At 39.3% G+C, this 27,962-nt stretch overlaps 5 protein-coding genes across 5 annotated transcripts; 3 read left to right on the plus strand and 2 right to left on the minus strand.

The window, feature by feature from the left end:
- The first annotated feature begins 346 nt into the window (after positions 1 to 346).
- Positions 347 to 2,464, plus strand: caly (ubiquitin carboxyl-terminal hydrolase calypso). Its single transcript, XM_068289718.1, has 2 exons — positions 347 to 674; positions 736 to 2,464. Exons 1-2 carry the CDS (start codon positions 590 to 592, stop codon positions 1,956 to 1,958), a joined length of 1,308 nt encoding a protein of 435 aa, XP_068145819.1. The 5' UTR covers positions 347 to 589; the 3' UTR covers positions 1,959 to 2,464.
- A 759-nt stretch (positions 2,465 to 3,223) lies between these two features.
- clu (clustered mitochondria protein homolog) lies at positions 3,224 to 9,675 on the minus strand. The gene is made up of 6 exons (XM_068288455.1): positions 9,274 to 9,675; positions 4,432 to 7,844; positions 4,240 to 4,365; positions 3,961 to 4,176; positions 3,687 to 3,898; positions 3,224 to 3,627 (listed from the first exon to the last, which is right to left on the minus strand). The coding sequence occupies exons 1-6, from the start codon at positions 9,443 to 9,445 to the stop codon at positions 3,447 to 3,449; spliced, it is 4,320 nt and encodes a 1,439-aa protein (XP_068144556.1). The 5' UTR covers positions 9,446 to 9,675; the 3' UTR covers positions 3,224 to 3,446.
- A 618-nt stretch (positions 9,676 to 10,293) lies between these two features.
- On the plus strand, positions 10,294 to 11,128 carry LOC137576403 (PRKR-interacting protein 1 homolog). The gene is made up of 2 exons (XM_068289494.1): positions 10,294 to 10,500; positions 10,574 to 11,128. Exons 1-2 carry the CDS (start codon positions 10,366 to 10,368, stop codon positions 11,072 to 11,074), a joined length of 636 nt encoding a protein of 211 aa, XP_068145595.1. The 5' UTR covers positions 10,294 to 10,365; the 3' UTR covers positions 11,075 to 11,128.
- Positions 11,129 to 11,556: 428 nt separating this feature from the next.
- On the minus strand, positions 11,557 to 19,091 carry Lis-1 (LisH and WD40 domain-containing Lis-1). Its single transcript, XM_068289493.1, has 8 exons — positions 18,963 to 19,091; positions 15,642 to 15,771; positions 14,573 to 14,873; positions 14,353 to 14,509; positions 14,117 to 14,294; positions 13,915 to 14,050; positions 13,493 to 13,844; positions 11,557 to 13,061 (listed from the first exon to the last, which is right to left on the minus strand). Exons 2-8 carry the CDS (start codon positions 15,677 to 15,679, stop codon positions 12,988 to 12,990), a joined length of 1,236 nt encoding a protein of 411 aa, XP_068145594.1. The 5' UTR covers positions 15,680 to 15,771; positions 18,963 to 19,091; the 3' UTR covers positions 11,557 to 12,987.
- Positions 19,092 to 19,877: 786 nt separating this feature from the next.
- On the plus strand, positions 19,878 to 27,907 carry garz (Sec7 domain-containing protein garz). The gene is given in 12 exon segments (XM_068288534.1): positions 19,878 to 20,239; positions 20,242 to 20,309; positions 20,374 to 20,572; positions 20,631 to 21,020; positions 21,023 to 21,633; positions 21,703 to 22,431; positions 22,433 to 22,675; positions 22,735 to 23,170; positions 23,741 to 24,995; positions 25,057 to 26,153; positions 26,547 to 26,791; positions 26,857 to 27,907. Coding segments are annotated over 12 exon segments (5,961 nt in total). The 5' UTR covers positions 19,878 to 20,208; the 3' UTR covers positions 27,514 to 27,907.
- Positions 27,908 to 27,962: the final 55 nt, after the last annotated feature.

The following is a 27,962-nucleotide window of genomic DNA, read 5'->3' on the forward strand; positions in this document are numbered from 1 at the left end:
ATACTTACATATATATTTGTTCCTTAAATTTAAATTTATCTACACAAATTTTAATTTTCCAAAGTGTGGCGTAAGTTAATTAACAATTTAATATAATTATTACAGCTATGTTTTTCTTCAGCTAACAAAAGATGTAACAGAAATATTTATTTAAATTTTTTCGGTTCATGTATGCTTAATATTTTAAATATATATTTAAAGCAGATTTTAATTTCCTAATTAACTAGCGTCCTTAAATTCATTATTTAATGCATAATTCTCCTTAGTGTCTATGGGGGGAAATTTCGGTAACTCCGGCACTGCGCTCACCCCTATTTTTCAGAATAACAACAGGGCTGCCAATTATACATTTTTTTCGATAAATTGTTACCATTCACATTTTGTATTCAAGATTGTTTGTTTGTTTTTTAATAATTTTGCCCTAACTTGTGCAAATATATTTAATAATTTATAATGAATGTGACGGGGGGGCGGTGTGGGCCCAAGCTGTTCAGCAACGTCAATTGCAGGCGGGAATAACCCTGTAACGGTAGGATCCACAATCAATCTTAACAATTCGCTTCTGGTTGGGGCGGGGGCGGCTTCCACAATGCCCATAGCGCAGCTTTCGGATGGGTGGCTTGAACTAGAGTCCGATCCTGGATTATTTACCCTGTTGTTAGAGGACTTTGGCTGTAAGTAATATTGAATTCTACCTACCTAAAAATTCAATTGTTAATTATTTTCGGGCTTCAGGTCATGATGTTCAGGTGGAAGAGGTCTACGATTTGCAAAAACCCATTGAAAGTCCGTATGGTTTTATCTTCCTTTTTCGCTGGATCGAAGAGCGACGTGCCCGGCGAAAGATTGTCGAAACTACTGCTGAAATCTTTGTCAAAGACGAGGAAGCAATATCCAGTATATTCTTTGCTCAGCAGGTTGTGCCCAACAGTTGCGCCACTCATGCCCTACTCTCTGTCCTACTTAATTGCAATGAAAATAATCTGCAGTTGGGCGATATATTGAGTCGTCTTAAGGTCCACACCAAGGGCATGAGTCCAGAAAACAAAGGACTTGCAATCGGCAATACCCCAGAGCTGGCCTGTGCCCATAATTCGCATGCTATGCCGCAGGCAAGGCGTCGTCTGGAGCGTACTGGAGCTAGTGTTTCCAGTTGTCGTTTTACCGGTGAAGCCTTTCACTTTGTCAGCTTTGTGCCCATCGATGGGCAACTTTTTGAACTTGATGGTCTCAAGCCCTACCCAATGAACCATGGTGGATGGGAAGATCACGAGGACTGGACGGATAAATTTCGTCGTGTGATGGCCGAAAGATTAGGCATAGCTACTGGAGAGCAGGATATACGCTTCAATTTAATGGCGGTTGTCCCCGACAGGCGCATAGCAATCACCCACAAGTTGAAGATGCTGCGCACTAATCAATCCATTGTTTCGGGAACCTTGCAAAAGCTTCTAAAAGCCGACGAGCAGGGTGAATCTGGTTCTGGAGATTCTCAACGTCCGGATACACCAACAACGCTACTTGAACCGAGCGCTTTTACGGCTCGGGACCTGCAATCACTTCTCAAAAATCTGGACACCGAAATAGCCATCAATGAACAGCATTTGGCCGATGAGAACGATCGTCGGCACATGTTCAAGGTGGATGCCAGCCGTCGAACTCACAATTATGATAAGTTTATTTGCACTTTTCTCTCGATGCTGGCTCATCAGGGTGTGCTCGGCGAGTTGGTAAGCCAGCACTTGCTGCCCTCAAAGAAGATTAGTGGCCAAAGTGCAGCCAATCGTTTAAGCAAACAGAGCACGGCAGCGGCAGCAAATAGCGGTGCTGCTGGAGCAGCTAATAACTCTGCTCCAAAGACACAGCAACAGCAATCAGCCGGGAAAAATGGAAAATCACCAAGCAAAACTGGTGGTAGAAGACGTAAGGGACGAAATAAGTGTAGGAAACGAAAGTGAAGAGACTTTTAATAAATAAATATTTAGACAGAACTGTTTAAAAAATAATTTAGATTATGTTTTAGACTCCACTTTATCTTCATGAATTTCAAAAGTTTAGAAAAGAAAATGCATTGCTCCTGGCCTAAAAGTTTTTTACAGTAAATTTTCATTTGCTTATATTTTTAAATTGTTTTGAAAGCTTTCTTAGCGTAGATAAATTGGAGTCAGCAATTTTTACGATTCTCTATTTAATATAGTGTTTAAAATAAACAAAACTACAATAAAATTAGTTTCAAAATCATAAAAAGTGTGGATTATCTTTCTCAGTATGTGGAGAAAAAAAGATCATTGTAAATCCTGCCAGCTAACATTCAATGTGCGAAGAAATGTTGGCCTTTACTGATGTACCAATGGCCAATGATTTGTCCAGCTTATTGAGATGTGTGAAAGGAACTAACAATAACATTAATTGTGTTAACTTTAATCATCTTAATTTTAGCAAATAAAAACAATGCTTCAATCCATTCCCTTTGTACAAAAAAAAAAAAAAATTTATAGTTCTTTTTATTCATCAGGTAATGAATAATGGGTACCCAAAATTGAAAATATTAAGTCTTTTCAATTAATAAATAGACAATATAAAATTTCAGAACTTGGCAGTTTCTTTAGTTTTATTTGATCATACTAAAGTAAGCGATCGTTTCTTTATAAAAAAAAAACATTTTGTTCGTGTGATTAAGTGTAGAGACAAGTCCCCAATTATCGGGAGCCAACAAAATGTTTATTTATGCATTACATAAGTAATATTTATTTCTTCTGATATATATGTATGTACGTGTAGTTATATCTATATGATAGGTTGGTATAACAAAAAAAAAAAAACACCATTTGGCTTCACTCTCAATTATTCAACGTGCGCGCATTCTATTCTTTAAAAAACACTTTTTTTCTTTTCCTATGTGTCTCGTTGTTTGAATTAAATCAATACGTATTATTGTTTTCAACAAAGAAATTTAAAACTATTAAAAAATAAGGCAAATGTTTCAACAAAAACAGAATTTTTCTGTATATATATATATACATATATATATATACATATATGGGATAACTATAAATGGCGAGCTAAATTATTTTTTTTTTTTCTCATTTAGTTTTGGTGAGAAGGATTAGGATTAGGATGGTTGATTGGTTGTTGATGTGTATTGTAATGTGTGTGTTTCCTTTATAGTTTAAGTCGTATTTATCATATATACGATGCGATGTGAGCAGTACAAAGAGCAGCCTTCTTTATGAACAAAAACATTTGTTTATTCCTATTTTTTTGCTTTAGGTTATTGTTTTGTTTTTAACACTTAGTTATTAAGTTAATTTAGCTCAGTCCCAAAATACAATAATAAAAAAATGTGTAAAGGAAATTGCCAAAGGCTATATTGTGACTGCTTGTTTTTCATGGCTGTAATTTTAGGATTGGGGATTATGGGACTACCGGCGCGGCTGTCGATGCGTTCAACTTGTTGCAGTACCAGTAGATTCCTCGCCACCGTTTACCAGTGTCTCTGTTTCGCCATTATTGTTGCCAGCAGCTTCCACAATTGATTTAAGGGCATCATTCACCTCACTCTCCTCACCACCATTTGACTTCAAATGCTTTTCAATTTCACTACGCACTTTGACTATATCATTTTGGCTGTATTTAAAAGGAAATTAGTCAAATTTTTATAAATAGGACTTTTGATTTCACTTTACCTAATTTGCACAAATAGAATGCCATTGATTGTATTTAACATATCCAATACGGAACCCATGGATGGTGGTGTTATATGAATAGGCGGCAGATCACTGGTTAGTTTGCCATTGGAGTAAATGTTGTTCATCTTGCGTTGTAAGAGAACGGCCTGTTGGGTTAACAGACGTAGACATTCAGCCGAATCGCGAGTCTTGTCATGCTTCTCGCCGAGCTAATAAAATATTAAGTTTAAGATTTTAGATGGAATACAAAAGTGTTTTCAGGTATCTTTACCTGTGATTTGTATATAGAGTAGGTTTCCTTTTCATTATTTAAAGCAGAACGGAAATCACCCATGCAGGATTGTGTACGAGCCATTAAATGATAACTGACTGCCACATGCATGGCTTTTGTTCCAAAATATTTCAGATTCAATTTGAGGGCGTGCTCAATGAACCTTAGCGACAGCTCATATTCGCCCAGGGCATGCAGGATAAGGCTGATGTTGCTCTGGAAAAAAGAATTATCAATAATTGTATAATTTGAATACAAAATAAATGCAATTTGACATACATCGATTAGTGCCACTTCTGGATGATCCTCGCCACAGATTAGAACTAAGAGATAGCGAGCTCTATACAAGAGTTTTAGAGACATGCCGACATGTCCATTGGCAAACGAATAGAGGGATAAATGTGTCTGGAATAGAAGGAAAAACGGGAATTAAAAAAAAAGTTTTCTAGTTGAATTGGAAGTTATTCTTACATATTCCAATATAGTCGAGGGATGATCAATTCCGTTTACACGCTCACTCATAATTACGGCACGCTGTTGTATGGCCAAAGCATCCTGGGCATCGCCAAGCAGATAACTTAATCTGGCCAACATTCTGAGGCAGGAGCCGTTCTCCTGGTGCATAGCACCAAATACATTATTGAGCAAATTAAGGGCCTCGCTAATTAGTTCGTAACCTTCCTTAAACAGACCCTGCTGAATTTTGGATTGTCCAGTTGTATAGAAATTATAGGCATCCGTGGACCGTGGACTTATATGTTTGACCACTGGGAACACATTGACAATGTCATCATCGCCGAAAGTGGGCTTGTGCTTCGATTCAAAGTTATATTCACGGAGCAGCACTTGGATGCCAACTTTTTGGCAAAAGCCACGCAACAAGCTGATTTTCGAGATGCCATATTTGGTCACAGCTATATCGATGGCATCGCATTCAAGATCCCAATCCCAATACGCCTTGGCCTCCTTCCGTATTTGCTGCCACAGGGAACGCGGTGTGACCAATGTCCAGTCGATGGCTACATTGGAGGATGTTCCAGACGCCGAGGACGATGATGGCGATGTAGACGTACCATTCTGGTTAGAAGTCTGTCCCGACTGCTTGTTGCCACTGCCGCTGCTCTTGGATGATTTGTGTTTGTTGTGTTTGGTATTACTGCGCTTCTTGTGGATTTCCTCTTTGCTGATGGCAGGATTAACTGGGCCATTTGTTAGCAAACAATTTAGGAAATGGCTAATTGCTGCCGACAGATGCAGTGGCTCAGTGCCCTGCATATATGTATAATAGATGTGTTTGGTGGCTCGCACAATCAGTTCCAAAGTGGCAATCCTATACAGATACTCCATGCGTGGCATCTGCGACAACATTTTGATCACCTTGCCCAAATAGCGAATATTGATGCCATTGTTGTGCAAGGACTCGGTCAAAGTCTGGCCATCAATAGGCGGTGAGGAGTGGGTCAAATGCTCCTTGATGAACGTGGGTATCTGCTTCAGTACCAAGAACTCAGCGGCATCTTGAACTAGACGCTTTTGCTTGGCAATGGAGCTGGAAGTGCCCTCTTCTCCATCCACATGACGTATGCCGGGCGAGAAGACATCAGGATTGAAACGAAAATCGAACTCTTTTTCTTTTAGAGAGCCAACAGCGGCGCACGCTCGCTTGACCACCTCAGCTGCTTGAACCTCGTTGGAGGTGGCCATATTAGACTGGGCTTCCCTAATGGCATTGACCATGGCTTCAGCTGATTTAGTTTCCCCTACAGTAGGCTGGTCTTTCGACTCCTCTTCTTCTTTTTCTGCCATCGCCTTTTCCGTCGACTCTTTTTCTGTCTCCGATGCTGGTTCTTTGGTTCCTTCCTTCGCTTCATCCTGCTTTTTGGCGTTCAATTGCTGAAGATGCACTGCAGCAATGCGTATAAAACTCACATAGCGATCTTCAATGAATGCCTCCAACAGTTCCTGCCTGAGACAGCACAACTTATGCCTATGCTCAATTGGAAAACCCATTTCCGTTAGCTCCTTACTCAACTTGACATCTTGCAGTTTGAGGAAGTTCACATCTGGCGGGAACGTGCGCAACAAATCCAAAATGTAATGTCTACCATCATTTCCAATGATGCCCTTGCATTCTACAGAAGAACACAACTCCACAGGTTCATCTCGTTCATTAAGAACAGAATGTGGAAGAATTTTTAAGTGTTTGCCCGCCTGTCGCAGCAGGTCTAAGTATTTGGGATGACTTAAAACTGTTTTACCAAAGTCAATGGAGCCATAGACAACACTTTGTTCTTGTTCTCGCTCCAGGATACCGGGAATAATCGATTGGGCTGTCACGCGATAGCCACGATAGTCGATCACTACAGTGCCCAGGGTGTAGAGACCCTCCACATCGACGGCATTGTAGACGCGCACACCATGCAAATCGTAGCGTGGAGCTACGAATGCGGCATGATCTCCACCCAGCTCTTTGTAGTGATCCCTTACATCGAAGCCCAGGGAAAAGAAGATATTGTTCCAAATAAACATTTGCATTTTGGAATCCTCTCCAGGATTAATGGCCAGCACATTGCCATCGATGACAGCCATGGCACCACGGGTGGCAGCTGTCACAAAGTCACCGTGCACCTTAAAGATGGCACGCTCGCGCATCAAGCGTTCTGGCAGTGTTTTACGTGGCAGTTCACGTGTCGTCTGGAGTTCTTCGTTCCAGTCGCGTGTCTGTCCTGGTATGTGCTCCTCATAGCCCAATTTTGAACTAAAAGCATCTTCTGCTCTAATGGCGTCCACTGTATGCTCGAGCTGGGGTGATGCCCATTGATATACTTGATAGGGAGTGGCTACCCGCTCAAAGGCATGTCGCAGTGTGCGACGTTTCTGGATGCTCTGGAAGGCACGTCGGAAAATAGGCGAGATCTGGGATAGCAAGTCTATGAGCGAGTGACTCAAATGGCTGGGATTATCAGGTTTTGGGTTGAAATTTTCATCGGTGGATTGATTGATAAAGAAACCCTTCGAGCAGGCCGAGATGTGAAAACGTTTCTCCTCCATGGTAACCACATACAGATACATAAGATCACCGTGAAGTTTACGGGGACCAGGTGGTGGATTCCAAGCGGATGTCGTCAAGACCTTTAGCGCCTGTGGTCCTTTTGCATTCTTAATATTAGGATGCAGTGGCAGCAATGGTGGCTCCTTTACTCCTGGCGTCACATATTCCGGTGGCGTGCAGTCAACCGAATCGGGACGAGTTTTCTTCTTGTCTAGAAGATCACCCTGCGTAATTGTATTCAAATAGGTCAGAGAGGTGCAATCAATACCATTGTAGGCATCCGTTGGATCAAGATTCTTTAGCAAATCGCGGACATGGCGCACGTGGATACGTGCTTCGCGCATTGTATAGGGATCTTCGACCACCTTAATGGTTGATCCTTGTTCCAGATTCTCAACCGTCTTTAATTCGGCAAAATTATCCAGAGTATTATTGCCCAGCTGTAAGGAGAAGCATGTGCGATGGCAGGTCTCTTCACGATCCATTAGCAATTGATGGATCTCTTGTACCAGTTCCATGCTTGACAATTGCACGGATATTATATCCGCTCCGGGACTGCTAATATTCACCGCAATGCCAACATCATGCAACGCATCCAGATCAACATCCTCGGATTCCAGCTCAGCGGAAGAGGCTGCATTCTCTGCTGCTTGCTGCTCAGCTGATTCGGACTCATCATTCACTGCTACGTTGGCGTTAGCATCGGGGGCATCATCGGCATCACCATTCACCAATGCCTTTTCCTCATGACCATTGCTTACAGCAGTTGTTGTTGCTTCCGTAGTCTCAGCATCTGTGGCAATAGGGGGACTTTTGTTGCGGTTCTTCTTACCTGGGAATTAAAAGAGCACAAATTAGACTAGGAATGAAACTCACATAAAAAAAAAAAAATTATCCAACTTTAATTTTAATTTTTGTTATTAGAAAACAAACGGATCAATCAGAGTTTTAATACTCGTAGAAATCTCTCTATATTTAAAACTTCTACCCCACATAGAATATTATTGTTCATTGGGATGGGGAACTTAGAGAGCATGTGGCTTTCCTTACATTTAAGGAATAGTCGTCTTGATAGCAATTCTGCTCTAATCCTATGAGTGTAATTAAAATTAATTGAATTTAAATCAAACTTGAACCTTAAGTAGAAATAGTCAAAGTTTATCCCTAAATAGAAATCGAAATATTGGAAATTGTAGCTCTAATCTTTTGTTATATAATTTAATCTGTAATAATTTCGAGAATGTTTCAGTTCAGATCTACGGCCTAGAGCAATTTACATAACAATTTCAACGACATGTGCGTGTGTCCCCCCCGCTCTTTTTTTCCACACACTTAATACACACACACACAAAAACCGTGCCCCTTCTATTAACATGAACGGCCTCCATAGCCGGCATACACACACAAGCGCACACTCACACACATTTACATACAGAGACAGAGAGAGACACGCATAGATACAAACTTACATAAAACAAAATAAACAATAAAAAAATAGACGAAAAACAAAATGCTGATAAGCAAAAAATTAAAAAGGGGCCGTGTCAGAGACCGGGAGACAAAGAGAGTGATATAATTGAGTGCAACTGCAGAGCAAGAGATCTTGAAGGAAAATTCACAGATTACCGCTAATTTCGTTGGTAAAAAGTGGAATTACAGTACATACGGCGAGACAGAGAGGGCAATAAAGAGAGGGATCGACTAAGTTGACAGCAGTGAGAGGTAGAAAGAGATGGACAAGGAGGAGGAGAGCGTAATAAACAAATTGTGAGAGAAAAAACATGATTTACATAATTGTAGTGTGTTTTATTCATCTATTCTTTGTTGTATTTGTTGCATGCATTCTGCGTTTGGGGGCAAGCACGTGTTAATTGTAGGTTAATTCCTGCCCTAGCCGGGGGTTAATGAACATCGGGGATAGGGTGAACGAACAACATGTGCGTTGCCATGCCAAGACAAAAAAAAAAAGGAAAAAAACACACACTTGCGCGTACAACATTTACAATTGCAATTGAAACGCACGCGGTTTGCTGCTTTTCAGCTAGGATAGGTCGAGAAGGAAATGAAGGGGAGACGAGGAAACCATAGTCACACAGCAGTGCCGCTTATAAAAGCATTTATAGGGAGGGAAAAAAATAATATTACGTAATGTTAAAAATTTTATGTTATGTGATTGCCAATACCCAACTAGCAAAATAATTTGTTGGACGGAGCAATAGGAACGAAGGATGAACCACGGTGGCCCCTTGAAGTTAACGCACCTTTCTTTTTTGTTGCTGGTCCATCTGCGGCACTATTATTGTTTCCATTGACTAAATTCTCAGTCTTCTTATTGCCGGTGGCTGCCGCTGATGAATTGTTATTTGCCTTGACCGTTTTTGCATCGCCGGTTGCCGCCGAATTCGAATTTTTTGTATCAATGTCCAGAGCCATGTTATTACATGCACCTTCACTCCCACTTATGTATAAATCTCACACAATTTCTGCACTTTTGAATCCTAATCGAGTCCAGTAACCAGAGGCAGAGTTGTTGTTCACTTGAACTGTCTACTAGAGCTGGCACACCCACCGATATTTTACCTTTTACACTATATACGACTTATCGATTATTCTGTTTCGATCGTGACAGTCGTGTTTTTTGATTAATTTATCATATCGTGCATTTCGTGCTTTTCAAAAATACTTAAATAATTTTGCAAAACGAAATAGTTTCTGATTTTTGGTGTACATAACAGTAAAATTATTATATTTCTTAAGTATTGTCTGAGTAAATTGGGTTCAAAATGCTTTTTTTATGACAACTAAATCTTTGGTTAGTATTTTAAGATAAATTAAATTACATAAAATTACAAAGCAAACAAAGAAAAAATTATAATAATGATTAAAATTAATAATTCATGCAGTTAGCTTTCAATGAAAGCTACTTTGAAATAGCAGTACAGTACAGTAACATATTAGCAACTTTTTTGTATATTTATATATTTATATTTGAAAATTCAACAATACTTTATGTATGTACAAAGGTAAAGACAACAAACATTGACAAGTTATTAAAAATTCAGTCAGTAACTGAATATTCTCAGAATGTTATTGGACAAGATAGGTGTGTTCAATATATGCAATAGAAATTTTCCTTTACAAATTAACAAGAATGCAATCCCATTGCAAAAAAAAAACTAACAAAAATTTGATTTGTCTTGCAAAACACACTTATCAGACTGACTGTAGGTATTTAAATATAATGCGTTGAGAACGATTACTCGATAACTCATAACTTACTCTGTTAATAATCGATTTTTATTCATTACAAATATAACATTGTTTTGGTTTTTAAGCAAAACAAATTTTTATTAATGAATACATCAGGAAAAAAGACCACAAATAATGAGTCCGATGATGCGAATGACAAAGAGAAGCCCCTACGGCCATTCGTGAAAACCGCTACAGACCTGCAAAGACTGAAATTGGAGAAGTTGATGAAAAACCCGGTAAAGCCAAGTCAACGTTACACATTTGTAAATGCCTTAATTCTGTGTTATTTTATTTCCCTTTGTTTTTAAGGACAAACCCGTCAATATACCCGAGCAGCGGCGCGAAAAGGATTATATGGCCTCGGTACCGACATTTGTGAGGAATGTAATGGGGAGCAGTGCTGGAGCTGGCTCGGGGGAGTTCCATGTCTATAGACATTTACGACGGAAAGAATATGCACGTCAAAAAAACATACAGCATCAAAGTGCCCAAGAGGCGGCTGATAGTGCTTTTCAACAGAAATTAGAAGACAATCGAAGATCAGCTGAGGAGAAAACAGCCAAGAAGCGGGCCAAGAGATTAAAAAAGAAGCAACGAGCCAAGCGGCCACGAGAACAAAAGCAGCAAGCACCCAGCACTCTGGAGCAAAAGGAAAGTGAATCCAGTGGCAGTGCTTCAGAGAGTGAAGAACCCTGCCGAGACAACACAGAGGAAAGCAAAGAAGACACACTTTGCCCAGTTGCTGATAAATCCGAAAGCAATGATGAACCGCAGTCAGGGTCCCCGCCTTTAACTTCTGAACAAATTTGAATTGCCAAAATACATTTATTAGTTTTATTAATAAAACAAAAAATTGCAGTTTTATTTTATACTTTTATCATATATTAAACGACTCCGATTTCTATATATCGCCCATCATCATTAATATATGTATAATCCTATATCATATCAATTTGAGGCCATCAATATTAAAGCAGCTTTGGTGAGAAAAAAGCATTTCATTTTGTGATCATGTGATATTATATAGTAAAGTGCGTGTTTTCTATATCTTATAATACGAGTTTTATAAAGTGCATCAACTTCGGGTGGAAATCTTTGATGGATGAGTATACTATGTAGAGAGGGGTTCGGTAAATGCTTTATAAATTTGACATCGAAGGCTTCAATTTGCACATATGTATGTACATACATATACATATGTAGAGTAATGACTTTTCAGGATTACCCTGTACTGAAATTTAACATTTTAAGTACAGGGTCTTTTATATTGTTTTCATTTTAAGAAGCAAAAATATTGTTTGTGATTTTTTTATTTCCAGTTTTTCCTTTTTTTCATATCTTCTTTTAATCCATAATTTCTGTTCTTATCGCTGGTGTTTGTTGTTATGGTAGTTTTTACTTTGTTTCTTTTTTTTTTTGTAATTTCACAAATATGTATGTATAATATTTATAGTATATATGTATATATATTTGCCTTTGCACTTAAATAAACGATTAAAATTAAATGTTGCATCTTCTTTTTGTTGTTGTAGTTGTTTCTATATATTTAAATCGTAAACATAGATTGTATTTGTTGAACTTAAAGCAAGAACTTAAAATTTTAAGCATTTTGATAGTTTCTTTTTTCGCGAATAGAAAAAACGAACACAAAATGGAGCTCATTTTTGAGGTGTGTGAAATATATGTCTAAAAGTTATTTTATAAAAAAAAAAACCAAGAAAAATAAAAGATAAGAAGAAGAAGCAATATTATTGTGTAAAAGTTACCTCAAATATAATAAAACAATATACATAAATATCGGATTACAATTTAAGGTATTCGCAAATAAACAATTTCGCTGTTTCGTTTTGTTATACCATTTGTGAATACAAGTTTCAATTCTCTAAATCGTTGAAATACTATATAATTTCGCTTGATTTTTTGTTTGTTTTGTTTTTATTTTTGTTTTGTTTTTAGCTATATGCTTAATTTGCAAACATTTAAACACGTCAACATCAAGGTAATTACTTTTTAATTCTTCTTGTAAGTGTATTTTGCGGCAGATCTGTTTCGCTTGCAGGAATGCCCTTAATGTAACAATTACTTTTTCTCTATCTCTCTAAACTGTCTGTTCTACACACACGTACTGCATGAAAATCTACGGAAAAATTTAACTACAGATCGGCTTTTCTTTTTGAATACGAATGTGTGTGTGTGTCTGCTGGTGTGTGGGTGTGTGTTTGCTCTCTGCTACGGGTTTAGTGGTTTGTGGGCATGGCTACACATATTAGACAGTAATCATAAGTATATATATATATATTTATAGGTATTTGTATATGTTGGTTTTGTTTTTATCTTTTATAGGTAGGTTAGGTATTTAGTTAATGTAATTTAGTTTAGTTAGGAGGCCATACAATTAAATAAATATTTCGTTTTTTGTTTTTACTTCTTGACATTTTTTCATCTGGCTTTGATTTTTTTCTTTTCTTTGTAAATACAATTCGGACGCTGACACTGAAAGCGTCGATAAAATAATAATAATTACATAAAAATAATCTTTCATTTAGGTGGCTGAGACTGTATGTGTATGTGTTGTTGTGTTTTGTGTGTGTGTATGTATGTGTGTCTGTGAGGATTTTGTATACATATATATATTGTTAGCTTTTATTTATGTTTAGATTGAGATAAAAGCAAATCCCTTGCTGAGTTGGTTTTATGTTGTTGTGTGTGGGGTTTTCTTTTATTTAACGACATTCCCAAACTTTAACTGTTTGATCCACGCTACCGCTGATCACATACGGATGCGCTTTGTGAAAATCTGCAGAAAAAAAGAAGGGGAACATATAAATACATTATTTAACAATTAATTTAAATGTTTTAGCTAACTAATCAGTTTCATAAAATCGTTTCAATAAATTAATAAGACCTTTGATACCATAAGCGAGTTAATCAATAATCTACATTCAATTCGAGGGTTAATTTGAAATATATAGATTTTTATTACAGTGATGAAAAACTCTAAAATCGATAGGCGATATCAGTAGAGCTTATTCGTAGCCAAAACCCTACTCTTTTCTTTTTGACAGAACTGACATCTATTCACTTTTGATAAACGTTCTTGAACAGACTTTTAATTCGACATTTTAAATTAAATAAGTTAAAGGAATAATTCAGTTAAATTTTTTTCTTCTCGTTTACGAAATTATGATTAACAAATATTCCTGAAGATGGTAAGTCTATAAAATTTACCTATAGATGTGCAGAAATGCTGATGTGCATAGAGCGTCTTCATGCATCGCTTGTTGCGCAAATCCCAGACTCGAATGGTCTTGTCATCACTGGCCGATACCAAATATTTGCCACCCGGATGGAATGCTAGTCCTCGCACCCAATTGTCATGGCCATTCAGCGTGAGCAGGCATAGACCAACACTCACATCCCAAATGCGTATGGTTTTGTCACGCGATCCCGATGCCAAAAATGGACCCTGATGGTGACCCTTCTTGTTATCGGCTCCAGCTGCCTCGTTAATTGCAGAGGCAGCAGCTTCTGGCGCCCAGGCAATGCATTCCACAGTGTGCTCGTGATCGCGCAATTCAACCTTGATTGAAAACAAGAATCAAAAATTACACACTGGACCAACATTATCTTTAAAAACCATTCTCACTAACCTTGCAGTCTTTTGAATTCGTCAACCAAACGCGGATTGTGTGATCATTTGAGCATGTGGCAAATAGACTGCCTTCAATATGCACGCGCACCATTCGCACCCATTCCCGATGGCCTGTGTACGTTTTGACGCAGTAACTAAAAAGGGAATGGAAGATATATTTAATAAGCAGAACATACCAGAACATGGGATGTTCATCTTACCCGGTGGCCACCTCCCACATTTTTATAGTACGATCCCGAGAAGCAGATAAAACATAATCGCCAGCAGGAACAAAAGCGACTGACGACACATTATGATCGTGACCATGCATTGTTTTAACACACGCATAGCTCTGTTGGAAATCCCACAATTTAATTGACAAATCTGCACTACAGGACACTGAAAAAGATAGCAGTTAAATGAAGATCCCACCATTTTTAAATTCAAGTTTTGTTACCCAAAAGTTTGCCCTGGGCATCGAATGCCACATCCTGTACAGAGTCCGTGTGCCCCTTAAGACTGCGCTCATATTCCCCTGTCTCGAAATCCCAAATCTTAATGGTTGCGTCCTCCGAAGCCGAAACCATTAGCCCGAATATTGGATGAAAAATTACCTTATAGTATAGTAAAGTATAATTAGATAATTTTTTCCAAGAATTAAGGTTAGATAGACTCACCCTCGTTATGCTGGCTCGGTGACCTGTCAGTGAGTATTTCTCTGGCGGCCTAGGTATCCATTCGCCGGGAGTACGTTTATTCTTCGTGGGTGCACCTTCAATTACTTCCTTCTCAGCTTCAGTTAGCTTAGCCTCTAATTCCATAACCTTCTTTTGCAAACGTATAACCGATGTCCATTTCTTCTCAAGTAGTCCACCGAATTTCTTTTCAGCCTCTGTACTGAGATCGGCCTCCTTGCGAAATGCCTCCAATGAATCTGCATAGCCATTTGTGCCCAAATAATCGGCAATCGCTTGGTTACTAATAAAAATTAAAAATGTTTAGTAATCAAAATATTTGAATTGAAATCGACAAATTGTAAACTTCATCTAATGAATCCGAAAGCTAATGAGTGTACAAAATTTATAGTGTATTTAACATTTGTATTCGCTTTTAGTGGGTATTATAAAATTAGGCGGATGCTTGTAACGTCTTTCTTTAAAGAGAGGTCTACAATCCCATGAAGTGTGCACATATACTCTTGATGGGCATGTAACATAGCCTATCAACTATTTCATTTTGTAAATTAATATTATTATGAGAAATATCTCATAATATAAAAAAATCTTTGTCAATTTATTAAAGGAATTATGGATTTTAAATAGCTCGCGACGTTTCCGACCCCATAAAGTATATATATACTTGATCAGCATGAGATGCTGAGTCGATAAAGCCATGTCCTTCTGTCCGTCTGTCTGTGCAAATCAACTTCACGCCGCCATCTTAAGACGGATGAAGCTTGATATTTTTTTTTTTAGTTTTGAAAATAAACAGCCAAAGAAAAAAAAACTAAATTTCGTATCAGTTTCTATCTGAGTATTTTGTTTTACAAAAAAAAATAAATAAATGTGTCTGCTGTTTCTCAAAAAGAGATCGTAATAATATTTGACAAAAAGAAAAGAAAGTGTAAATACAAATCAGCTTAAATCGAGATTACATTTGTTTTGACAAATCCGACTCTTTCTTAACTTATCTTACAAAACTAATTTATATCTTAATAATTTATGATTTCGTGCAATTTAAACTTACAGCTCCTCGCGCTGCCGCTGCGACAACACCATTTTCATGCTGTTCTCCGACGATTTGGCCGAGAGCTTCTCTTAGTGCTGCTGCTGCTGTTTCCAACTTTGTTTGCCGCCTTCACTTCCCTTGCACTTCTCTACAAAAGATAGAAAATACAAAAAAAAGAGGCAAAAATAAGTAAGTGAATGCGACTGTGTGAAACAGAAAACAGGAAATTGGCTTCACAGTAAATGAAACCACAAAAATGCCAAAAAGAGTTTCATTCAAATTCGCTGAGGGGCTAAGTCACCCACATTATTTGTCGGCAAAAGGGAAGGTAGAAGGGGGAGATTTGAAGGCTGTTTAGGTTTTTGCTTCTAAGCTCATCTTTCGTCTCGCCATACATAGTTGTTGCCACATTATCATCAACTGTTTCAGCCGTGGCACACATTTCGGCAATTCGTTGAGCTGTCTTTAAAGCGCGCATTGTCTGAGATAATTTTGTGCAAGAAAATTTGCAAGTTTTCTTTGTTAAATCTGTTGGCAGCTTACTCTATAATTGCCAATTGTCATCATCTATCGTTAAGTTCAAGGGTCAATTGCAACAACAAATAAAAGATTTTGCACTTTGTTGTTGTGATAACATAATTCGTTGCTGCCGCTTACGTCGCTTCTACCAACCATTTGAAAGCTTTAAAAGTTCTAACGGTAGTTTAAGCAAGTTTCTATAGGGCAACAAACCGTAGCAAAAACCAATAGAGAAAAGGCAGAGAAAGAAAGTAAAAGACGTCAAAGAAGTAGAGTCAGTAGCGTTGCGGTAAGGGCGTCGATCCAAGAGGGGCGTCAAATAAAAAAAAAAACCTTTAGTGGAGTTTTCCCCGGCACCAAATTAAATTAATTATTTTCTTCTGTTTTTATTTTTTATACGAACTTTTAACAAACTGTGTGTTAAAATCAATAGACACGCCACTGATAAACAAAACTCAAGCTTAAACTAGGAAATGACGTTTGAAACAAATATTTTTGGCCAAATAATCAGCGGATAGCACAAACGAAAAACGAAAAAAAAAACAGCAAAAACTCACCAAACTAGAATTAACACTGAAATTAGAAATGAGTCATCAGAGCGGGGGGTACTAGGAACAATATTCACTGATGTTTTATACCCTGTACTTATGGGTTACTAACAGATTGTAGCCCAATATATTGTTAAACGAGACGGGAAATGCCAAAACATCCTAATGCGGCTGAAAGTTGGAATTAAGAGATGATTGTTATTGTACAAAGGGCACATGTTTATTGTACAAAGGGCACATGTTTATTGAAAGCCCCGATTGGAAGCATTTAATTTTTGTTTTATCAGTGTGTCAACAATTATATGAAAATCTATATATAACAATATACATATACATAATAGGTGGGAGTAAGCAACCCGAACTAACTAACTGCGCATCTAAAAATAAAATAACAAAAATCAATAGAAATAGAAACAAATTCAACTCTAACGTCACGCAAATTAATGGTAATGGCGCGTGGGCGCGTTCTAACTGATTTGGGGTAGGAGAAGGGAGACTTTGTATATAGGGAGGCCTAGGTTCGATTCGTGTATGTGTGTAGGTTCCTTATTCTTGCCGGACAACGTCAACATTAGTTGTGTTGTGGCAAACAGCAGGCACGAATATTTACGTACATATGCACACATTCCAGCACAGTGTCATGCGCATTGTAACTTTGCCCGTGTGTGTGTGCAGTAACGGTAACAACAACAAAAGCTTAAGCAGTAGAATCTGTGAAGGGGGCGTCTGGGTCACACGCTATATTAAAAAAAAAAAACATAAAAATAGCACTACAGGTCCAGATGAGGTATGGCTATCGCGGAAGCATCTATACTCTTGGCAAAAGGTTTTGTATGTTACAGAGTTAAGGTTGCCCAAATATTTGGCAATCGCCTCTACTTATGTATACTATTTAGCCTATGACGCTTACGACATACATACATACATATTAGCAGAAATTTTAATGCAAGTTCAGTCATATGACAATGAAATAACCATACCCCTCCCTGGCAGGGTATAACAAGAAAAAGGGTTACACCCACCGACATAACATAATATCTAACTTAATTCTCATAGTTTGCATTAAAAATTAAATGGAATTCGCGTGGGCGTCTAACCAGGGCTGCCAACAGCTCAAAAGGATGGCAATAGCATTCTCTCTCTCTGCCATCCCATTTTCTTGCCGCTGCTCTTTTTCTGCTCTCTCTCTCTCTTTTTGTCGTTGAATAGACCTTGCACTTGCTGCTCTTGCTTGCTTGATTATGGCCGTTTGCGTGTTTCATTGAGTAATGAAAGCAAATAAAATGATTTCAAGTGCAATCAGAAAACACAAAACACGAAATTTTAATCTTTTATCACAATAGTTAGCTTTTTGTCTTTGATTTTCTAACAAAAAGCTTATTACAGATAAAGTCAAATGACGAAAGCAAGACAGAGTGTTTGGCAATGTCGGGGGAGGGGTTAAGGGGACTAAGATAAGATGAAAAGCATATGTATGTACATATGTCAAATTGAAACTTCGCTATAAGTAACTAGACAGCTCGACTCGCAATGGTCTCGCAACTCAGCAATTTCTACACACACACATTCTGGGAAATTGCAACGGTAACAATGCCAACAACAGCAGCAACAAATACCTAAGCGAGCGCCCTGGCCATGGCCAAAACGGAAAAAACTGTAAAAAAAAATTAACAAAACGACAGAGGGAACGGCGAAGAATGAAAACAAGCAGAACTGGTTTGGTTTTTGTTTTTCCACCGCTAAAGTCCCCATGTAAAAGGTGTTAGGTGGTTGGCAGAACTATGCAAGGAATCGGCTTGGGCTAAAAAATCGATCAATCGCCGTTGGTTGGCAGGCGGACGTTGAAGGAGGGGGAAAGAGGATCCAACACATGCGCAAAATATAAAATAGTCATCATCTTCCACACACGCATACACACAGCAGTAGTGCAGGCGATGTGTCATCGCTTGTAAAAAAAATATTGTAATTGTTTTTTTTTTTTTTTTTTTTTTTTGCACAGTTTTTCTCTTTTATTTAGTTTTAACATTTGTTTTACACTTTTATGATAATTTCGCATATCTCTTTCTTTGGCTATTCAGTTTTTTTTTTGGTTTTTTTTTTTTGTGGCTTTTAATAACAAACACAATGACAACAACAACACCGATTTTTTTTTTGTTACGACGGCCAAACGGCCATCTTTGATGCGAATTTTTTTCTATCCCTTATTCGGCATGGGAAGTACTCGCACTGACGCAGTGTAAATTGAATTTGCGTTTCAAATACACATACTTACAGTGGTTTTGCAATACTTCAATTATTGATAGATTAATATTTATTAATTCTTCAGTCAATAAAATTACTGCGCGACCGTCCCGAATCGTTGAATCTTAACTCTTATCGATAGCACATAGTACTGGAAAGCACACCAATGTGAAATCGATACACCGATGTTTACACATTTTTAGGAAATCGATATTTTTCTTAACCCAATACCAAGTTTTTAGTCGTAACTGTAACCTTAAATAATCGTTAAATTAAATATTTCATATAATTAAGTATTTATTAATAAAATACAAGGATTTAAACCTGTTGAGTCTGGAGTTCTTTGAATACGCATCTTACATACTGAACATACGATTTGTGTCCACGGTTCGAAAATATTAAATTGTTTACAATAGGCATTTTACGTTTTTAGGACCCGTGTCTACAATTTTCAAAAATTTTGTGGCATACTTTGCAGATGATAGCAAGCAAATTTATTCCATGTATTCCAATATGTATCGTTAAATAGGTAGCTGACAGCATCTAGCTTTTGTAGACATATAAATTTACCTATTTACTAAGGGATTATTTGTCATTTATTAATATTCATCATTTATTTAAATAAAATCAACCTAATCATAATAACGAATAATAAAGCGAATTTTTAGAATTGTTAATTTTCTGGAAAAATAAAGAATTTCTTTTTTTTTTTTTTTAACTTATATAATTATTTTGTTTTATTACTATACATTAATTAAATTGAAGAAAATCAAATGAAAATCTTTAGCAACACACTGTTTAAATGATAAATAAAAATGTTGAAAGCAAAAAAATAGCGGTCTTTTAAAGCGAACCGCATAAAACGAATTTCTAACAGTGCTGCTCAACTTACTAATGTTAGTTTTCTAGTGTTGCAAATTTCATGCATACATTTGTTCAGTGTTGTTTTTGTTTTCGAGTTTTATGTGAGTGTGTATAACACGTCACCAAAAGTAAAATTCTATTTTATTTAATAAACAAAATGTGTTACTAGAAATACTAGGGACAAATTCCATTCCAGCTGAAGCAAGATTGTAGCTCTGTGTGTGCCTATGTGAGGGTGGGCAGGTGGCTAGGCCAGGCGTGCAAAACGTACTCACATATGTAAGAGAAGAACGCGTAGATAGACAGCGAGGGAGCAGGCAAAGGAATTTGCAAATTTTCTGAACTGCAGCTGGAAGCCAACAAGCTGCAAACAATTATACAAAAGAGGAGCAACAAAGAGGCAAGCGAATTAAATGGCATTGCCCGGTAATGGCATCTATGTGGTGCGGGGGAAATGGCCACCCTGATGACGGCCATGCGACGTGGAACACGATGGAATACCACAGCATACGTGGTAAGTAGAAGAATGTTACTATTTAAATGACTGATTTTTCATTTAAATTCTTTATAATTGCCAGGATGACGAGAAAGATTCGCTGCTAAAATTGTTTATCGACTTGAAGCAGGTGCTCAACCGGATTGACGATTTGCGTTTGATTGAACCTAATGTGTTTCTGGCTCCCTTTCTGGAGGTTATACGAACAGCGGACACAACGGGACCGTTGACCAGTCTTGCGCTGGCCTCGGTAAATAAATTTCTTTCCTATGGTCTGATTGGTAAGTCCATTGACTTTCATATTTCATCCAATCCTGATACTCAATATTTAATTCACAGATCCCACTACCCCAAACCTTCCGGTAATTGTCGAACTAATTGCCGATGCTGTGACTCATGCCCGCTTTATGGGTACAGATCAGTCCTCGGATAGCGTGACTTTTATGCGGGTCATCGAGGTTTTGCATACTTTAATCCGTAGTCCAGAAGGTGCTGCTGTCAGCAATGAGTCCATGTGCGAGATTATGCTTAGTTGCTTTAAAATCTGTTTTGAGCCACGACTCAGCGAACTGCTGCGGCGGTCAGCCGAGCAGTCCCTTAAAGATATGGTTCTGCTCTTCTTTATGCGTTTGCCGCAGTTCACTGAAGAGAGCAGCGATGCTGCGGTGATCTTACAGAAACGATTTACCATCGGAGATGCTGGCCTGCCTCAAGAGAAATCGAAAAAAAGGCGGGAGTTACGCCTCCTTTACGAAAAACATCAACAGTTGAAGATTCAGCGCAGCCACCACAGACACCACAGGGACAACTCGCGGCACCCGGAGCGACTCATCATCTAAAGGCGCCCATTCTGGCCACAACACCAGCTACGCCTGCTGGCAACGTTTTGGATATGCAGGGCAAGATTATACAGACGCCTACCACCACCGCCAGCACAACGGCATCTGAAGTCCCAGCCATAATTAGTGCAGGTGGTCCAGATGGTACACCCTCTATACAAGTAGAATCAGAAGCTGATGCCGCGGATGACGAGCAAGCGGAAACTGTTCCTCTTAACTCTTCGCCCAGCAGTGAATACATCAACTCAGTTGGCGTTCGTTTTACCCAGCAATCTTCTGAACAAGATGTTGATCTGTCCCCATATGGATTGCCCTTCATTCAAGAGTTATTTCGGTTTCTCATCATACTTTGCAATCCTTTGGATAAACAGAACTCTGACGGTATGATGCATACGGGTCTAAGTCTGCTCACAGTGGCTTTTGAAGTGGCGGCCGATAATATTGGTAAATACGATACTCTATTGGAGCTGGTCAAGGATGACCTTTGCAGGAATTTAATATCGGTAAGGTTATATCTACTTTATAAAAGACATGTACTGATTTTCAATAATTCGTTTTTATTTTGCTTACAGCTTTTAACGTCTGAGCGTTTAAGTATTTTTGCTGCTGATCTGCAGTTATGCTTTCTACTCTTTGAATCACTGCGTGGCCATTTAAAATTTCAGCTGGAGGCTTATCTTAAAAAAGTTACTGAAATCATAGCCAGCGATAATCCCAAAACCCCCTATGAGATGCGAGAATTGGCGCTGGACAACTTATTGCAGCTATGGCGCATACCAGGCTTTGTGACCGAATTGTATATTAATTATGATTGCGATCTTTACTGCACGGACATGTTTGAAAGCCTCACAAATTTGTTGAGCAAGTACACGCTGTCGGCCACAAATGCAGTTTACAGCACGCACATCATCTCAATGGACACCCTCTTAAGTGTAATTGATAGCATAGAGTCCAATTGTGCGGCAGCCAAGAGAAGTGGCCAGACGGCTCCAATGTTGGAGGAAGCTCCAGTTAAGGGAGGAGGCAGTCGTCATTCGCGCCACAATAGCGGCCTTGAAGGAATTGTTATTGATAATGGAACCGCCCTGACTGAGGAACGTGTAGAGAACATCTCCAATTTCATTAACCAGAGCTCACATAGGTTTCGCGGTAATGGCTCTGGCTATGGAATAACACGCGAGCAATTGGAGCAGGTCAAAGAGAAAAAGCGTCTGCTCTCCCAGGGCACTGAACGTTTCAATCAACGTCCGGATAAGGGAATTCAGTACCTGCAAGAGCATGGTATTCTCAATGCCCAATTGTGATCCCATGCAAGTGGCTCTGTTTTTACGGGAAAATCCAGGCCTTGATAAAAAAATGATTGGCGAATATATATCAAAGAAAAAAAATGTAGACTCCAAAATCCTTATTAACTTTGTGGACTCATTCGATTTCACCAATCTGCGTGTCGATCAGGCGCTGCGTTTATATTTGGAAACTTTCCGCCTGCCTGGTGAGGCTCCACTCATTTTTCTAGTCCTTGAACACTTTTCCGACCACTGGCATGTAAGTGTGTAACGATACTGACTAGAAAAATTAATGTTCAATTTTCTTTAATTTTGCAGAATCAAAACTCAGAACCGTTTGCTAATACAGATGCAGCCTTCCGTCTCGCCTATGCTATAATTATGCTCAATATGGACCAGCATAATTCCAATGCCAAGCGTCTCAATGTACCCATGACTCTGGAAGATTTCACAAAAAATTTGCGTGGTCTAAATGGTGGCAACGATTTTGATCAAGAAATGCTAGCTCAGGTCTTTAATGCCATTAAGAACGAGGAGATTGTTATGCCGGCGGAGCAAACTGGCCTGGTTCGTGAGAACTATCAGTGGAAGGTGCTCCTCCGCCGGGGTGCCACCCATGATGGCAATTTTCATTATGTCCACGACGCCGCTTACGATACGCAAATCTTTAACATTGTATGGGGTGCCTCATTGAGTGCCCTTAGCTTTATGTTTGATAAGAGCACTGAATCGGGCTATCAGCGGACATTGGCGGGTAAGAAGCAATGATTGAATACCATCACCATGAAATATTCAATACGGCAAACGAGACATTTTAGACGAACGAATTGAATGAATAGCAATTGAGAAACACAAAGTACTCGAATTATTTCTATTGTTGTATTTTGCGGTGCTCTCTTACAATATACTCATGTATTTGTTAGCCCAGCATCATACATTATACATACTTTGACAATTCGTTTAAATTCTCTAGATTGCCGAGCAACATTGTCATTCGAGTAACATTTCACAATGAACATTTCCACTTATTTACTCGTTTTCATGTGAGAAGTTCTCAAATTCTTCCTCAGTTTGGGTTTGTATTTATACTCAATTTATAGAATATATTTGTTTCGTCTCCACATAGAATACTTTTAAATGTTATTTCGAATCACTTTCATTCCCTGAGTAAAAAAAAAGTAGCAATATTCAATGTTTTCGATGGTTTTAAATCGGACTAGACTAAAAAGTTTGCTGATGATTTGCAATTTTTTTTTAAATAACATTTTTAAAGAAGTTGCTCTGCTAAAACTTATTGTTTATTTGTGTTTTATGTTTATTACAGGCTTCAGCAAATCGGCAGCCATTTCGGCTCATTATAATCTTCATGCTGACTTTGATGCCCTCATTCTGACGCTTTGCAAATTTACAACTCTGCTGAGTAGCGTAGAGCAACACGATCCACACCATCCGAATCATATGCCAGCCAACAATGAGATCCAGCAGGCAGTAAACTTTGGCCTCAATGCCAAAGCGCAGGCAGCCATGAGGACGGTGTTCCTACTTGTCCATGATTACGGTGATTGCTTGCGGGACAGTTGGAAGCATATTTTGGATCTATTTTTGCAGTTATTCCGGCTGAAATTGCTGCCTAAATCTTTAATAGAAGTGGAAGATTTCTGTGAGGCGAACGGCAAGGCTTTGTTGGTATTGGAAAAACCACGAGAGAAACAGGAATCGGGCCTCTTTTCCAGTCTCTACTCGTTCATCAGTTCGGAGGGTCAACGGGAGCCTACCTACGAGGAGCAGGATTATATCAAGCTCGGTCGGAAGTGTATCAAGGAGTGTCAATTGGATCAAATGTTGCAAGAATCTAAATTTGTTCATGTAGAGTCATTGCAGGAACTAATTAAGAGCGTTCTGGCACTATTGAAGGCTCCCCAAGGCCATAAGTCCATAGGTTTGCCCTATGCGGAAGATATCACCGTATTTTGGATGGAGTTTTTGGTAAAGATTGCCATACACAATCGTGATCGTATGATTCCACTCTGGCCAAGTGTGAGGGATCAAATGTATTTGCTACTTATGGGTAGCGCCTCATGCGGCTATGATTATCTTCTCAATCGGTGCATTGTGGCTGTTCTAAAACTGGCCATTTACCTCATGCGGAACGAGGAGCTGTGTCCCATTGTCTTACAATCATTAAAGATGCTGTTGGTGCTAAAACCCGCGTTGCTTCTGCGCATTTCCAAACAGATTTCCATTGGCATTTATGAGCTATTGAAAACATCTGCCCAGAATATTCACTCCGAGCAGGACTGGCAGATTATTTTCAATCTGCTGGAATGTGTGGGAGCTGGAGCACAACCACCCAATTATGATGATACGCAATTGCCCTTGCCATTGAATGTAAATGGAAGTGGAGGTGGCGGGGCGAAGTCCGATGGAGCGCTTAGCGGTGAAGAGGAATCTACAGCAACACCTCCTGAACGTGGTTATACGTCCGATTCAGAGCTGTCCAAAGCGGGCGTAGCCAGTCCCAGTACTGAGAATTGGATTTTGGTAAATAACAAGGACAGCGAACTGACCACTGCCTCCAGGTGAGTTAATCATTAACCCTGTGGTGTGCCAAATGCTTATTTTCAAATTTTTCTGTTTTAGACCCCAATCACCACCTAGCTCAGGGAGCACTCCCCTGGCTAGTGTCAGTTCGTCACTGGTATACCCCTGCCAACTGTTGGACCACTCGCCCTTTGCTCTCTTTAAGTGCTGGGACTCACTGGCCTTCATTGTACGCAGTGTGGCCCACATTACGCCTTATAATTTCGAGGCTTGTGTTCGTTGTATTCGTATATTTGTGGAAGCATGCCGGGATGGTGGCATACGTCAGCGGCGTAAACTAGAGGCGTCTTCTTCCAAGCAGCGGCAGTCTAAGAAACGTAAACCTGGTGTGGCATCCTCTGCTTCTAGTTCCAATTTGAATCAACTCGTCAATAGTGCAGCTGGCAGTGGCGCGGTTGGTGTTGAAACCGCATTGGATAATGCATTATCATCATCGACTCCGGCCGAGCAGGAAGAACTTGCCCAGCGCTATGAGCAGCTGTCTATTCAACTCCTTGACCTTATGTACACCCTGTACACACGCACCGCCCAAATCTTTCGTTGGTGGGCAGAGGAGGGCTGCACTGTGCCTCAATCGGCGGCTCTTTGGACACCCGGTTGGTGTCCACTCCTTCAGGGTATAGCCCGCCTGGCCATGGATAGGAGGCGTGAGGTTCGCACCCATGCTATATCGTGCCTGCAGCAAAGGGCTTTACTCGTCCACGATCTGCAGACTTTGTCGGGAACGGAATGGTGCTCTTGCTTCCATCAGGTGCTATTTCCACTTTTAAACGAACTGTTGCCAGAGAGGGAGCAGGCACTGGATGCTTCACTGTTGGAGGAGTCCCGGATTCGAACTGCCACAATTATGTCGAAGGTGTTTCTGCAACATTTGACCACACTGATTGAGCTCGGTTCGGCTTTTAATGAGTTGTGGCTAGACATATTAGATTACATTGAGCGTTTCATGAAAGTTGGCTCTGACACGCTTTCGGAACAGATGCAGGAGATTCTTAAAAATATGCTTCTGGTAATGCATTCGGTACGCGTCTTTCACAATCAGGATGGCACCTTGCAGCAGGCTTTATGGGAGCTAACATGGCGTCGAATTGGGGAGTTTTTACCCAATCTCAAAGATGAGCTCTTCCACGATGAAGGTGCGTATGTGTGTGTGTTTGTGTCAATTGTTTGCCTATCTCATCTCACCACACAGCAGATCTTTCGCCAGCAATTTCCTTAGATATAACCAAGATCATATATGCCACCTCATTGTCTCTGCCCCTGTATACTCATGGTCTAACAACTACATCCACTATTTCTTCCGCGGTCACTGTTGTAAGTGATGCGACGAAAAAACCGCAAAAGAAACCCTGGGTCAGGTTAAAGAGCAAGCTACACTCGCTCAAGATTCTGGGAAAGAGGAAATGAAGTTCATATTGGAATTTATTTTCGTTATTTTTTATAAATTCTAAGATTGTCATTATTTTTACTGTTTATACACGTTTGTTTTAAAAATGGACATTTTTCGTTCACTCTAATCAATATTCCAGGCAAGCGGGCACAGACTTTAACCAATACGGCGCCAGCCAGTGCTCCAATACAGCAGCAGCTGATTCCTCCTGTCGCTATTGTACCGAATCCTACGGATGTCAGTAGTGAATTAATTGTGCCGGCTACAACGGTCACGCCCATTTTGCTATCACCAATGGAATCACCCAAACGTAGCAGTAGCATTATCTTAGAACCACCAGTGGCAGATGCCCTGCAGCAGGCTCCCAATTTTATTTTTGCTCAGGTATGAAACCAAATTTATTTATATCTCCAATGGCTGCCAGGCAACTAAAATATGGTTCTTTGTAGCCTCTGATGATTGTGCCACCCCAGTCTGTAGAAGCTCAACCCAATACATTATTGCCCGATTTGGTCAACGAGGCAGCTGCTGTTGCTGTTCAAGGAATCAGCACAACGCCATTACAACATAGTCCCAAATTGGGTGAAACTGCGCCACTTCCAGACGGAACCACTAATAACAGTTATTCCATTGAATTACCAACCACATCAGAGGTCACGCCTAAGCAGTTGGAGCAGCAGCAACTGTACTATCAACAATACTATCAGCAATACCAGGCTCAGCAACAGACGCAGCCACAGCCGCAGCCTCAGCAGTTGCCAACTGACATCAATACAACAGAACCCGCCATCAATGTGCCTATCAGTCATTTGTTGGCTGGTAATACCTATCCCACATTACCCAAAATGCCTCAGGCTGCGATTGTGCATAGTTTTTCACCTGCTCAGCCTACACCTGCAGTGACGGGTGTCACCTCAGCGGCGGTGGCGGATATTTATCAAGAATATGTGCAGAATCCATACAACTTGACGCTGCAGCCAACAAACCCTGGGCAGGTCAACCAATCGACAAGCTTAGATCAGGCAACGGTAGCCAATTATTTTAATGTCAATGTAGATCCCAATAATATTCCACCTGGATCCGAGCTGCTCTATGGACAGCAGTAAAAAAAAGGAATGCAAAAATTGGGGGTTTAAAGTCATTTAGCGACAGTGTTTTACTATACTTATTTGGATGTCCTTTTGTGTTTTTAGTTAATAGTACATATACATATACAAAATTGTGTTATTTTTTTTATTTGTTAGTAGAATAACCGCCTCCTCCAGCCCCGCCTCCCACATAATACAGAACATACAACACACATTCCGCCCCCAGGAATTCTGCTATACATACATATATTCCAGCTCGATTTGGGTGTGGTAAACATTAAAAAGCTTTAGCAACGGAAATAGTAAAAATTACAAAATGAATGAAAGCCTATTTATAAAAATAATATCTAAAATTTATGTTATGCGAAAATGTAAATAATCCAATCCTAAATATACAATGAAATTATCCAAATCCAAATATTTCTACATTTCTCCAGATGTCATAAAAAAAGAGGCCATTACATACA

Source organism: Drosophila tropicalis, unplaced genomic scaffold, assembly GCF_018151085.1.
Source record: "Drosophila tropicalis isolate 14030-0801.00 unplaced genomic scaffold, ASM1815108v1 contig_593, whole genome shotgun sequence".
NCBI lineage: Eukaryota > Metazoa > Arthropoda > Insecta > Diptera > Drosophilidae > Drosophila > Drosophila tropicalis.

Excerpts from the sequence above, each read along its gene's own strand:
- caly (XM_068289718.1), top strand. The coding sequence starts at position 590 with ATGCCCATAGCGCAGCTTTCGGATGGGTGGCTTGAACTAGAGTCCGAT. Across the intron at positions 675-735 it reads GTTGTTAGAGGACTTTGGCT|GTCATGATGTTCAGGTGGAA; the intron begins GTAAGTAATATT and ends TTCGGGCTTCAG.
- clu (XM_068288455.1), bottom strand. The coding sequence starts at position 9,445 with ATGGCTCTGGACATTGATACAAAAAATTCGAATTCGGCGGCAACCGGC. Across the intron at positions 4,177-4,239 it reads CAGAAGTGGCACTAATCGAT|AGCAACATCAGCCTTATCCT; the intron begins GTATGTCAAATT and ends TCTTTTTTCCAG. Across the intron at positions 3,899-3,960 it reads ACTCTATATACAAATCACAG|CTCGGCGAGAAGCATGACAA; the intron begins GTAAAGATACCT and ends ATATTTTATTAG.
- LOC137576403 (XM_068289494.1), top strand. The coding sequence starts at position 10,366 with ATGAATACATCAGGAAAAAAGACCACAAATAATGAGTCCGATGATGCG. Across the intron at positions 10,501-10,573 it reads AGAAGTTGATGAAAAACCCG|GACAAACCCGTCAATATACC; the intron begins GTAAAGCCAAGT and ends TTTGTTTTTAAG.
- Lis-1 (XM_068289493.1), bottom strand. The coding sequence starts at position 15,679 with ATGAAAATGGTGTTGTCGCAGCGGCAGCGCGAGGAGCT. Across the intron at positions 14,051-14,116 it reads ATGTGGGAGGTGGCCACCGG|TTACTGCGTCAAAACGTACA; the intron begins GTAAGATGAACA and ends TTCCCTTTTTAG. Across the intron at positions 13,845-13,914 it reads CGAATTCAAAAGACTGCAAG|GTTGAATTGCGCGATCACGA; the intron begins GTTAGTGAGAAT and ends TTTTCAATCAAG.